This window comes from Phalangium opilio, unplaced genomic scaffold, assembly GCF_054372755.1.
Source record: "Phalangium opilio isolate 3A_F unplaced genomic scaffold, DU_Popi_V2 ptg000024l_1, whole genome shotgun sequence".
NCBI lineage: Eukaryota > Metazoa > Arthropoda > Arachnida > Opiliones > Phalangiidae > Phalangium > Phalangium opilio.
In genome coordinates this window covers 1,541,300-1,555,904 of record NW_028324155.1, presented here as the reverse complement: position 1 = coordinate 1,555,904, position 14,605 = coordinate 1,541,300, and the positions used below count along the sequence as shown (strand labels likewise).

Below are 14,605 nucleotides of genomic sequence, written 5' to 3'. Positions count from 1 at the left end.
CCATGATACTTCGAGAAGTGGACGGGTATTCTAAGCTCATATGCCATGGTGACGTCAATAAAGGGATGTATACCTAAGCTCATATGCCAATGTGACGTCAACAAAGGGACTTATACTCAAAACTAATATGAAATGGTGACGGCAATAAATTGATATGACTCCCAAATATCAAAGTATGATCGTGGCATCATAAACATTCCTCGTGCCGCTTCTATATTTTACTGATGGTAGATGTAGTAATTCTCGTATACTTACTACACGATACCATTATAAATTACCCTAATTAGGACCATATTCCAGCGTAAATTAATTCCAATTAATTCATTCGATTTTTATGGCTAAGGATAATAGATTTAAGTATAGATTAACTCCCCAATGTCAAAGAATTCTCAAGGTTTTCGAATCCCCTTTAACATGATAGATAGATAACTCGTTCCATTTTTGAAATATTTTCATTTATAAAAACACGGGGAGACACAATTTGAAAGAATCAAGATGGAGAACTCGTAGTAGATACTTATAAACTTCATCTCGCGTTACTTTTCAACTGAAACGTATTCAGAAAAACATCGTAATAAGATGACAGTTTCAAGAGAGAGGGGCGGGAACCATTGCTATAGGTTTTGAGTAATTGAAAAAAATGGGTATTTGGAATTGCTCACGTATAAAAAAACTCCAAGGACAAGTACTCCAATGTTCTGGTTATACTAACAATTTTTTCCTTTTAAGTTCCGTAGCGAATTGAGGGGGCCCAGATTAATTGCAAAAGAACTTATCTCAATTGAGGTGAGTTTTTATGAAACTATAAATATTAAGAAAACCCTAACTAATTCGCTTATCTGTCTCTTAGTAACGTTAGTTTAGGTAAAAATATAGATGTATGTTTACAAAAATCCATCTTCTAAAATAATCTAGGCTTTGTCTATGAAGAGATGTCTACACTAAACTTGTTTACAGCTAAACTTCAGCGTCCTATACTAACTATTACCGTTAACCTTAACAAGTTTGGTATAAAGGATAAACCAGGCAACACCGCGGAAACAAAATGTTTTAAAAAGTAGGGATTGTACTTACAAACTCTTGGAAGAATAAGTTTCAACGTTTTCCAACATGTGAAACAGTCCGGGATCGAACCCGCATCCCCTTACTTCCAGGAGAAAGCGGTAACCACTACGCCACCCCACGTGATAGCCTGGCGACTCTAAAAGTCTTACCTTTTTGTAGTTAAGTACTTTTGAAACTTAGATTACTCCTCTATCTTGGTAGAAATACTTTCATATGCAAACCAGACCACGAGATAGAATTAGAAGTGACAGAATTATATCGGAGACTAGTTTAATTAGCGGACTCGCCTATCTCAGGAATGTCAATAAGATCATTAGAATATGTTTTTAAAAGAAATGGCCTAATTTAGTAACACGTACACTATCAGTCTAGAAGTTATTTGGCAAATGAAGAATATTTAAATGGCGATCCAGAGTTTGCCAAATAATTTTAATTATCTTTTATTTCACGAGTAGGTTTGAATTTTTTATTTCGATAGAGTATTATGCGAGAAACGATATTGGAAATGAATTCTACGATGCTGGAGAAGCAATTACTTACCTTTCAATTAAGAGAAATATGATAAAAACAAAAAAGAATAAAAAAAAAAGAAAAACTTCCCTGGTGAGGACTAACCTACACCTGCTGGGAATGGGTCAACGGAAAGAAAAAACTTTTTCTGACCGGTTTTTTTACTGACTGCACCAAACCAAACAACTTTTAGTTTGAGAATTTTCATTCCTACACGAGGAACTTAGAAATAGTAAAATACCAAAACAAAAATGTCTAGGTATATAGGTATAGGCGCGTACGCACGGTTTGGGTTGGTTTCATAATAGAGCATCTCAAATTTAAAGGGGTATTAAAATCTCTTAAAAACATTGAAAAAGTAAAAAAAATAAATATCATATTCAGGACATACGCTCTGAGAACGAACATAGTCTATTATTTGACTGGGATAACTGGTTTATACGCAAATGTTTTCTCCCTTTAAGCTATAAAAACATACTATTTCATTTTACAACATTTAAAATCCAATTATTAAATAATTTGGTATTATACAGTATAAGAGATTTTAAACTTTTTTCTCAAATAAATTGTAAAGCAGTCCTATTTTGAACAATATAACCTAAGATGTTTAATTCATTAGTTAATAACTAATAGATTCAATATACAATAAAAAAAATAGTGACGACAATTAGTTCGACTTAGTTTGACCACAACTTTTGACAATTCATTGATGTTTTTCAGTTGTTCAAGAGACTTACTCTTGACTATAGAGTGGTATTGAGAGGGGAGGAGATACGGGGATATACCGTCAATATTGGTAGTGTAAACTGTATGGCCTGAGCTGAGCTGACGACTTCCAATATGGTGGCCAAACCCGAGGTAAGAGATAAGAGGGTGTGACATCACGAAAAGGCTCATAGTAGCAAACTATTTCTTTCAGCTTCACTATCCCTTTAATGGTTGTAGAATTTTATAATCGAAAACAAACCAAATGTATATACACACTCGTAGAATGCATGGAAAAGAAACAAAATTTTGAAGCCATTACATTTTTTTATCAGTATAAATAATTTGGAGAGGGGGTTAAAATGTACTTCCTGGTGCTAAGCCTGTTTTGATCCGAAAAATGACTGGTTCCTTTGAAAAAGACTAGATTTCGGCAGAGCGAGAAAGAGAGAGAGGGTGGGTACCGAGGTATCATTATAAACTCAAGAGAATGTAAGACGAACCCACTGATACAAATTTCAACCCAAAAAACTATCGCGACCAAAAACGAAACCAAACGAAATCGAGAAGAGAAAGATAAAAAAAAAATTGTAATGAGTTCATTATTTCACTTTCACTCAGAGTATCTACCTAGTAATTATAAGGAGATATGGGTATAATTCTAAAATAAAATGTTACACGAAAGCCAGGCCTAGATAATAATTAAACAGAACCAGATTTGTAAGAAATTCCGATAAAATATTTCTTATAGTGGTCATTAGGGAATGAGAGGGATATGGTTATTTTTATTCAAATATTAATGTTAATTGGTTTTAAAAATAGTCGCGGCGAATACTGAAGTTAATTTAAAACTAATCAATGGATCTCAATTATTCCAGTTGCATTTAATGAATGGAAAATTAGTTTAAATATAAATTCTTAAATTTAACCTCGGAATTTACATAAGGGGTAGAACTGAGCTATAATGGTCTCAAAAATAGAAACTGAAAGTTTTGAAAGAATAAAATTAACTATCATTAACGTAATTATAAATTTTAAACTAAATATCTTGAATATTTGAAGCGATAAGTAAATTCGAAAATAATTAAATTACGAATTTACTTTCTCTATAAAGGGAGTATAACCCGATTCGTTTTCGTTCTCCGTGTGTATATATTTATGAAGAAGCTTGGGCTTTAATTTATTAATTGTATATTATTAAATATTCCCTTTAATCCTCCAGTAGATAATTAGTCAAGTTGAACAATCGAAATTAAGACACATTCTCTAAATGTTTATACACATCCATAGACTTTTCAAGGTCTATTTAAAGTATTGTTCTATTCTGGTTTCTTTTTTCCTCATCGTAAGAAAACGAGTTATCAACCAATGAAGTGAACAATAATAATCATTGCTTCACTGATCGTCACGCTTTTAAAAAAAGAAATTTACAAGAAAAACCAATTTTAGAAAACATGGATGAAAGTCTAGATGTACTTTCTGTAAAACGCGTGCTCCTATGATTTGGAACGTAATGTACGTCACACAAATTTAGTTACACTTTTTTTATCTTCATACAACAACGTCGATTTCCCCTTTTAAACGTTCTAAGTTTCCTCTTGAAATACCTCGAGTTTAGAACAATGGAACAATAACGAATTAGATTGGTGTTTGGTCAGGTTATTTGTAAAAATGACATACCTCTAACGTCACTAATTATTTTAAAAGAAATTTAACGCGGTTAAGCGTTATTTTATAAATGTAAACTTGTCATTAGAAATTGTTTTCTTGATAAAATAAAATAATAAAAAAAACCATCGTCAGAGAACCAGTTTTTACAATCAAATAAAAAGTCAGCGTAGGTGGTTTTATATAGGGTCCGGACCTATCAAGTTTTGGGGTTTTTTCTATTTCATAAATTTTGCCTTTACAGTAATTTTAAATAATTCAAATTGTGCCACGATTTTAAAGAGAGGGTTAAGATTGAATGAACAAGTTATTCTACTTTATTATGTAACCTTAAACCTAAAATTTCCCCAAACACAAAATTTAGTAATTGAGAAAATATTTAATTTTCAACCTTATCTAATCTCAAAGTGATTTTATAGGAATATTTGTAAGAGGGAAGCTCGCCTTTCAGGGGACCCCTTTGGCAACACAACAAATAAATAAATAAACAAATAGCATTAGCAATACATGCGGAATACCTTAATTAGTCTTTGTAAACAACGATAAATTTTGTTTTTGAGAAGATGAAATTATGAGCTACCAATTGACACGAAACTTAAAGGCAAAATTATTAACCATTTCTAAACCTGAAGTTCGATATAATATACTTCATGTACATCTATCCTTTTACATCCGGCGTCTTGTTTTTTAAACCAAGACCATTTCCCGCCATTTCCTTTCTAAAATTAACAAACTATCTTTAGAAAAACAAACCACAAAAGTGTTTACGGCATTTTCACGAAATTAAACTTCCGAGTTAATTATTTTAGTTATAAAATTAAACGAAAGGATCGGACACTAAAAGCTTTCTGTACAATTATAGAATTCTATTTATTGCAGCGGTTAAGAAATACCTTTCAGCACACTGCAAAGTGTCATTGGTCATTAAAGATTTCCCGTTCCGTGCCCTTAAGAAGAATCAACCTAAACATTTAATATTACATTACGTCCGATCAAATTAAACTCGTAAAAGGAAAATATTTAGTAAAAGAAAAAAATAATCTATTGTTAGCATCGAAAATACCGGTACGCAAATAAGTTCCTCGTAAAATTTAAAACCGCAATTTAAATTATCAAATTTTGTTTCTCACACTCTTAAAAGGTTTTCGTGAAATCAATGGGTCACGGGGATGGGGATGGAGATGGAGAGAGAAGAAATACTAATTTGAAAAAATCATCGTCGAGTAAATCACGAAATTTCCAGGAGGTTCGTGTATCAATAATATGATAATTTTTTCCTCCTATGCATCCTTAAAAGGGACTAACTTTCCCATATATGAAACAGGTTTCCAGTAATAATTTATATATATTTTAAGAGTGAATCTTAACATATAGGGAAGATGGGCCCGCTTGCTCTATACAACATAACATACCACGTTTTTTATCGGCACGAGAACCAATGCCGGTTTTTTTTTCTCTTAAACATAAATAATTTTAAAATAAGAAATTCAAGTCGATGGATTGGATGGCCTAAATCTTTCGATACTCTCCGAGGCTTAGGCGTGCACGAATGCGCAATGCACCTCCATTTTTAGAATCGTTACTTTTCATCCAACTTCAAGAAAGAGAGAGAGACAGAGACAGAAAAAAATATATCCTAAGGCTAAATATAAAATTAGGACTCGATCGTAATTTCTTACATATTTAGCGCCATTGAGGGTATTATGGTATGGGCTTGGGGTTGTTTTCAATGGTACACATACAATCGCGAATGGCGCGTGCAAACGTTGTTGCAGTAACCGGTTGCCAATTGCGAGTTTTAAAGTGATACTAACACGTTTTCCAATATGAAATTAAAGCGAAGTATAATTTTCTATTTCTCATTCATATAAGATAAAGGGGCATTATTGTAACGAAATTTAAGATGTTTGTATTAAATTTTGAGTATGGTATACTATGCCATTAAAAGTATATATATTTATATACTCTTTCGATTCAATGAGGTTGAAGTATATATACAGGGTGTTTCTGCTTTCTGATAAGTCTACTATAAATTTAGGGGATGTTCTTTGTGCGACTTTGAGTCGAGAATGTAACTTTTATCTCCATTTTTCCGTCCGGGTCACTGTTTTCGAGTTATGATTTGAGTATTTTAGGGATGACCCCTTAATTAAATTAGCAATCATGGTCTAAATACGTTTCTCAATTAAATTTAAGGGGACATCCGTAAAATACTCCATCCAAACATAACTCGAAAACAGTTTCCCGCACAACAAAATGGCGATAGAAATTACATTTTCGACTCAAGATTGATTTCCCAAAGAACATCCCCCTTAATTTATGACAGACTTATCAAAAACACCCTGTATATATGTATATATATATATATATATATATATATATATATATATATATATATATATATATATATATATAAATATTATTTTCAAATTGATTGAATCCAAGGGCGGGCTGTATTTATGATCAAAGAGTATGAGCGACATTATATGTCGAAAGATTTTTTTAAACTTCAATACTTTTTTCTTTGGAAGGTTATGAAACGCTTTAAAACAAATCCCCCAAAAGCCTAGAAGTAAAAAAATATTGTGAAATATTAAAAAGAAAGAAAAAAAAATAATCTTTCGATTATTAAGTTTCTCTCAATCTCAATTCTCAATTGAAATTTTTCGAAGGATTATATTTATAGGTAGAATTAAAAATTATATATTGGAATCGTTAAAACCATACCAATTAAAAAATCAAATAAAAAAACGTCGTCTCAAATAAAGACAAAATTATACTCGCTGACCTAATTAAAAGAAGAAAAATAAAAAAAAACACTTTTGACTTTCTTATCCTTGGTTATAAAAATCGAGGAAAATTATATGTAATAAAAAAATTAAAACGACTTAGAATATCCTTTAAATTTTCATTTTTAATTTTCATCAGATGTCTTTGAGTAGATATTATTTGGATTTTCATTTCTTTACATTTTCTATCCCTTATAATAATGGGGTGCAAAATATACATAAGTTATTCAATCTCGACAAATATTTAGGGGGAAGGGGGGTGTTTATGTCCTGGCACGATTGTAACATCAGAAGAAAAAAAAACATATATTGACGACTAATGGTGCCTTGATTTTGTAAACGCGCGGCGCGGCAAGTTAACCAGAAAAACAAGTTATCATAAAATATGCTCAATTAAAAAATTTAGTACTCTAATAAATGCTTAAACTCGCGTTGAAAAGTTTAGCAGTATTACGTAATATTAAAAACGAATTATTAAAATATTTAAATATTATTTTTCCTTTTAAATTAAAGTTCAATTGACACCTTTAGTACTGTACGTACGTTTTAGATACGTTTACCCTATGGCCTGTTATTTTATTTAAATCATTATTTGTTAGATAATTAACCAAAATATTAATTAATTTATAAAAAGTGGTATCACTTTGCGAGTTAACCACGGGGACAAGATATACTGTATATATTGAAGATTGATTTTTATAGTTCTACGAAAAATATGTCTACTCTGATATTAATTTCTTCTACGGGAGGTTCAGTTTCTTCCCACTTTTTTTTTACATAGAAGAAAAATTAAAAAAATTTCGCGCCTGAAGGGAAGACATCAAAATATTTCTATATTACGATAAAACATGGCCCCGAGTAATAAAAAATTAATAAAAACTGGGCGATAACAAAAAGAAATCTCTAAGAGGCTCGTGGGAACGCGAACGTTTTCTACCTACATCGACACGTAAAACAACGACATTAAAAAATATTAAAAACTCTAAAATAATTATTTACAATTAAGCGAGAGATTAAACTCTAACTAGGGTATAGGTCTATATTACAATTTGTGTTTAGAAAAAAAAAATAAAACCTTTTTCTCCTCATCTCTTGGCATCGTTTCATCAAGAATCATTCCTCCATCACTTGAACCGTGGTCATCGCGTTAAAAGTTACGCTTTTCTTGGGTTTTTCGACGCCTTTGTTTCTCCTGGACTTCTTGAGGACCGATTTGGGTTGACTCTCGTTGCCGCTGTCCGAACTTGTCGAACACTGGCTACTCAGGGATCCAGAGCGACTGACTACCAGTTTGGACTTTGACGAGAACAATTGTCCTATGGGTGTCTTGTGACCCGGAGGCACCAAATTCTTGTAGCTGGAACCCGCCTGAGCTATGTGGTTGGACTTAGACGATTTGAATGGCATTTGATGACCACCGAATATCCGGCGTAAAATTCGGGTGTTGATTTCCGGATCACCGTTGCCCGACTTCTCCAACCACTTTCCGTAGGAAACTGGAGGACCCGTGGGTGGTACGGCGTGTAGATGGGCGTTTGGCGGCCTGGGGAAGACCATCCTTGTCAAGAGAGGGGCTTGACTGTTCCTACCAGGGAACATTCCTCGGCCTTGGTGATGGTGTGGTATCGGAGACAATACTTTCGAGTTGGGTAGGACTAGGAAAGTGGGTCCTTTCCTACCTTTCTCGCTCCTGGGGGCCGATTTCTCGATGATACCAGATTCGAACTCGTGTCGGTCGACAATTTTGGCCGGATCTTGATTAGGTCGAATCAACAGAGCCGGTTGTCTCTGACGAGCTTCGGCTCGCTTATCCTTATTGCCCGCCTTGGTAGCGGCGACCAGGACCTCTCTTTGCGGATTATTGGCTTTGAGGAACTCTGTTTCCAGAAGTTGGCGGGATTGCAGGGTGGCTCTCTTGTTGGGCTTCAGGGCTGAAGGTATTGGTGGCGGTATCACCGGCTCTTTCGTTCGACTAGGAATTTCCGGACAAGGGGTCTCCGGTTGATCATTGACTAACGTAGTTGTGGTTGTCGTAGTAGTGGTGGTCATTGTGGTAATCACCGTTTCCGATTCCTTCGTTTGAAGTCTCTTCTTAGTGCGAGGAGGAACTTTTGGCGGTTTTTTCTCTTGGTTTAGGGGTTGAGGTGGCGAGTCCACCGAAATCATAGTGACTATGATTTCGTTTTGATGGTGATCCATCATTAAGTTAATCAATAACAAACACCTTTAAACTTTTATCTGTAACGCGATGATGTCAAACCGGACCCTATTTTTCCACCCGGTCACAAGTTTCCTCCATGATTTCTCGTTATGATACGCGGTGCAATAAAAATAACCTCACGGTGTCAAAAAGGGGTCGATCGTATTCTTATATTAAGATCACGGAACCGTTTTGTTCTTCGAGGTCCATGGTAGAAGCTTGAAGTAGAGATCGAAGGAAGAGATGTCACACAGCGCGAACTTTATGTCACGTTTGACTTCTTTACAACCGACGACGTGTTCCCGAACCCGTAGTAAGAGGCGAAATATTAATGGTCACGGTAAAGTGGTGAAATACCGAAATCGGACTGCTAAATCGTTACGTCCTTACTCCGAGCTTACAAACTATCTTTTGCCGCGAAAGCCGGTTCGTTTCTCGATTCATCCAGGCTTCACGAAGGAGGTTGGAGAGAGGAGGAGGACAACTTAGATTGAAGTTACGGCGCAAGCGCTAGAGGAAACTCGAGGAACCGCGAAAAATATTGTTCGAATCTATACGCGGCCGCCGCCAGTGTTTGACCCACAGAACTACTTGATTCTAAACTAACCAGCGATACAATTTGTGGAAGCTCAGATTGTAAACTCAAGCAAACAAAGTTAAACTTTCCATTTACAATATTCAGTGGACTGTCGTGTCCTTAATAAATACTCTACTGCCACGGAATTAAAAAACCTTGCCTTATCTATTGTGTAGTTTATAACCTATTTTGTCAAACGTAGAAAATTCATTCACAGGTTTCGATTATGATTGTACAGGTTTTAATAACTACCTGTTGCCCAGTAATAAAGTAACTTTAACTTAATCTAATCTCGCAAGTACACTTTCATTCAACTACACAACAAGAACCCTCACTTTTATTAAAGTTTTGCTCGATTATCGCTAAAGTTAATCGCCTTTGAGGGTAGTAGGAAATTATAGTTTAGCTAACGAGGTAGTTTTTTTTACGATATTCATACATTATTTTTTGGGTAAATATCTAACCGGCAGCTAAGCCCAATTCGGACTTTCCCTCTAATGTCCTTTTCACGGTTAGCCTCGGGTGGGTCTCGATACTTTGATTTCTAAATTTCCCCGAGAGACCCCTTCTTTTCGCTCACGTTATAATAAACATTATCCCAGCTAGAACGTTCAACTTTTCTTCTTGGCAATATCACGAAGAGCTCGAATCTCTAAAACCGCGCTTATAAATTTAAAAGGCGAACTAAATTACGACGGCTTCTATTACAGATTCATCATGTTAGCAAACCAGTGTTTAGAGGCCGAATAGGACCGCGCTTCGTTGGGTGGAACCCTGCATGGAACCCGTGTGCAGGCGAAAAGAAATCGAATCCCACCTTAAAGCTAACGAACTCCATGCGAAAAAGTCGTTAGTATCGGGCAAGAAAAGAAGAAAAAACCACGCTATAGTTTACTTTCTCCTTTACTTAATCAAACCAGAAGTACCGGAACCAAGTAGAATATTAGATAACCCCTTAACTTAATAGAGAGCAACTCCCCGATTTTGGCCACATTACTGACACGAACTTGGGATAGTGCAGGGGAAAAGATAAAATTGATAGAGTTTGGTCTTAATGGTGACACGCAACGTTTTCTATGTAAAACATTTCTAAAACGCGATTAGATACGCCGATAAGAACCATTTTTAAACTTTTCGATCACGCTCGAATTTACGTATTCAAAATTGCAAGCGTTGTTTTTCCTGGTGCGCCCCAAGTCCGAAATGGTTTCGGTTCGTTTTTCCATTAGGCCTAACCTACCTACAATTACGGTCTGTTGGAATATTAATACCACTTTATCTTATCTTATCTCCTTATCTTATACAGGGTGTTTTCGATAAGTCTTGCCATGAATAAAACGGTGTATTCTTAAGGTCAAACTGAGTGGAAAGTGCTTCAAAGAACATGGGGTGGTCTACCTTATTTAGTTACGGAGGTACGGACTCCCAGACATTGATTGGCCCCAAAAACAAGAAAATAAAATAGCCCCATAGGTGTAGTAATTAGCTTTACTTTACCAGCTTACTCACACTTCTACTAATGAACTTCCGCAATAAATAAGGTATCTTTTCTTCAAGGCAGAATTCACCACGCCATCGTATGATAGTAGGCTTAGTATCAGCCTTATTTCATTTTTGCAGCTTGGTTGATTTCATTATCTTCAGACTATACACGCAGTCAGCTTCGGTTCGCTGGAGTTCTCCCAAAGTCAATTTTTTCCCAACAAACGTCAGAAAATCTCCGGAAAAATGTATTATAATCAAGATATACATACATGGAGGGTGGTTTGGTGGGTGGGTGGTTGTTTGTGGAATGAAAAGAGTCACGAAAAACCTCCCAAGACCCAAAATAGTATAATGGCGGGAAAATATTTCTAATTAGATCATTACACGTTGAAAAATTAATTGCGACTTACGTTTTCCAAGATTGAATGGTAGCCAGAAGACACGCCGTGAGTAAACTAATATAATTGCATTTATTTATAAAATTGGGATTATTTAAAAACAACAACATTGTAATCGTTATAAATAAATTTCGAATGTCTAAAAATTTATTATCTGTTTATCTAACATTCAAATAAGTCCTGATAATCTGTATATAAATTACGTATCTTCTTTCCTGTTACGGTCTGATGAATTTTTGAATAAACTTATCAGGAGGTCAGGTATATTAACGGAACGATTTAAAGCCAATGTAGGAATAGTTAAGAAAGTTGACGTCATTTAACGTTTTCTTAATCAGTAGAGTTCTCATACTCTATTGACTATGGCTTAAAGAAGACTTATCTTCGTAGAGCTCGCTTTTGTTGGCATTTCCGTTAATTAAATACGCTATTAAATAGGCAGGATTTTTCCCATAACCGTTTTCATGGTCTAGTAGCATTTTTAATATAATAAGAAACCTTGAAAGAATATAGAAATAAATAGGAAGGGTCAACTTTTGCAGGATATTCCGGCGTACTAATTAATAAACATAATCAACCTTTTTTTAATTTAAGGCAAACTTAACAGAAACCTCCTTTATAATCATCTTTATATCATGGCCAAGGGTATCTTGACTGGAAGTGTCCAAAACTAAAAATAAAACAAACAAAAAAAAAGAAATTATAAATAAACCCTGAACTTGCAATAATTTCAACTATAGAGACGTTAATGGCATATTCATAAGCTTGTAAAGCAGATTGGTTTAATAAACGGTGAACGATCTCTAGAACCAATCATCGCGTTTCAAAAATGCAATCACGTGGAACCTTCAAAAGTTCAAATACCATCCATATAACACAACACCACCATCCTTTAACGAGGAAACCGATTAAGATGTTTTAAACAAAAAAAAACTCGCTCTGGTGTATATAATAATCAAGCATCAATATATATATATATATAGATGTTTTTGTTTTCCTTCTGAAACCGAACTATAAGTTGGGGGGGGGGAGGAGAATGGAAAGGCAATCATTATAGCAAAACAACTGACAACAGCGAGAGAGAGAGTGCAGGGTGCTCGACAATCCATAACGAAATGATTGATACGCTTTCAAACATTATACTCCGCTTTTCTTTCAAAAGTCTTTAAAATACAATCTTCAGTTTATTAACCCTATCTATTAGAGACGTTTTGCTTTCGAACAAAATATGAATAAACTGATGACGGTCTATGGAGGAAAACCGATAGTTTTAAAGGTGGATGAAACGTGATGGTTGTACATTAACGATTACGTTATATCAAGAAGTGATATCTAGTTTATTAGGGAGAAGGTATAAGATGCCTAGGTATTCGCGTGCCATAGTCCCAGACCCCCCTTTAAAAATACAAGGGGGGACGTAAAAGGAGGCCGGGCTATTTCGCCTCTCCTCAGTCGGAGAATACGTAATTTTCGTCATTCGCGTCAAGCTGACGTAAGTTTTCAAGAACCGATGAGATGCTAGTTGTAATTTAGAGGCGGGGATTAACTCCGGACCTAATACGTTTGGACTGGAGATAAAGCTAGATTATAAATGTGGGGCGAATTTATACCTTCTCCCTAATAAACTAGATATCACTTCTTGGTTATATACAGCAAACGAATTGTAGTTTCATCTTAACTTTAAACCATTTAAGTGGTTTTTTTCTATCTTTAAAAATAATAAAGAAGGAAATTTTTGGTTTCTATTTAAAAACTATGTGGAGTTTTCACCTGTAAATTAAAATTATATGAAACAAAACGAAAAAGAAAAAAATAAGGACGGGACTAATAAACCCCGATTTTCTCTCTATTCTTTCTTAAAAGAAAGTTTCATAACCAGTAATCTTTATAAAGAAAAAGCTCCTGATTTAAAATATTGATATAAAAATTGACAAAAGAAGGAGGAAGTTTTCAAAGTTGATGATATCCATTCAATTCCCGCCATTTCCCTCGTTTATGATCATTAAATTTTCATATTTGATACCAGGAAAGGATCGAATCTTAAGTATGACACCCAACCAGAAAACGTCCAGAAATTTATTGCCGCTAATTTATTTGCATTTTATGATCTTTAAGAGAGAAAGTTTACGCTATAGAGAAAATACAAAAATTTGCGTAATAAGCTTCTCCTAGAAATTTTACTTTCTCTCACCACAGGTGGATTATTTTTGATCCCATAACTCCCGCTGATTTTTTGACTACTTCTTCCTATTTCATTAATTTAATCGAAATTTACGGTTTCTTTTAGTTCGTTCCAGAATTAACTGTCTGTAAATCGTTAAATATTAAAAGGTACAATAAACCGTAAGTTTTAATCACTGAAACATCTAATACGTAATTCGTAAAATTCAAAATCAATTAACTAGTTGATGAATGTTGTAAATTCGTTTTTGGGATAATAACTAGTGAGATTAAGTTAAATTACGTTACCAGAGAGGGCCGTGAGTGTTTCTAGTAACTTTCACACTCCCTTTGATTAAAAAAAATAATAAAATAAGGAAGTCGGAGTTGACGCATCTTGAAGAGTTTCGTAATTGAAATTTAGACGCGGGAAATTTGGAAAGTTTATTGCCAATTTAAAATATTTTTGTTTACCCGCATAATAATAGGTAGGTTATATCTCGTTTCGCCTCTTACTTCTTACATACCCGGGGACATTTAATTTTGATTTCTAGGAAAATTGCGGTCTTCAAGACGCTTTCAAAATAATATAGTCGAGACTCTAGGCATAAGCTACCCTCTCACTTGAAAAAAAATAATAATAATAAAAATTCGTAATTAATTACAAGGGAGCAAAAAATTCTCAAATTTGACTGTTCTTGTTTTCAGGTAACGTTTAATTATATACTCTTATGATAAATAATCTATAAATAATTACAAATAACGCTCACCTCGCCATTGTTTTTCCTTTTACCAGCGGTTAAATATTGGACTTGTCCCGCGTCCGTATTTTGTTTTCTTTTGAAATTCTGAAATATATAAGGAAATTAGTGATTGCTTCAACCTTATTTGACAGAGCTGTTACTAGAGAAAACGCCGAGGATATCGAGTATATAAAACTATAGTCTAGACTTTGACAGGTTAAGGTGATGCCTGAGGTATATATCCAAGGCTTAAGAAGCTCCGCTAACAAATTCTTAATTAAGTAATTAAAAATTCATATTTTTCG

General features: G+C 34.4%; 1 protein-coding gene across 1 annotated transcript in view; it reads right to left on the bottom strand.

Annotated features, from left to right (window-relative positions):
- Positions 1–6,844: 6,844 nt before the first annotated feature.
- LOC149692058 (uncharacterized) overlaps positions 6,845–14,605 on the bottom strand; it is an 82,174-nt gene continuing 74,413 nt past the window's right edge. Inside the window, exons 3-5 of the mRNA XM_089867715.1 lie at positions 14,328–14,405; positions 11,976–12,067; positions 6,845–11,895 (exon numbers count right to left, since the gene is read on the bottom strand). Of these exons, the coding sequence (XP_089723841.1) occupies positions 7,851–8,939 (1,089 nt within the window). The 5' untranslated portion in view covers positions 8,940–11,895; positions 11,976–12,067; positions 14,328–14,405 and the 3' untranslated portion in view covers positions 6,845–7,850. The remainder of the gene's footprint in view (positions 11,896–11,975; positions 12,068–14,327; positions 14,406–14,605) is intronic.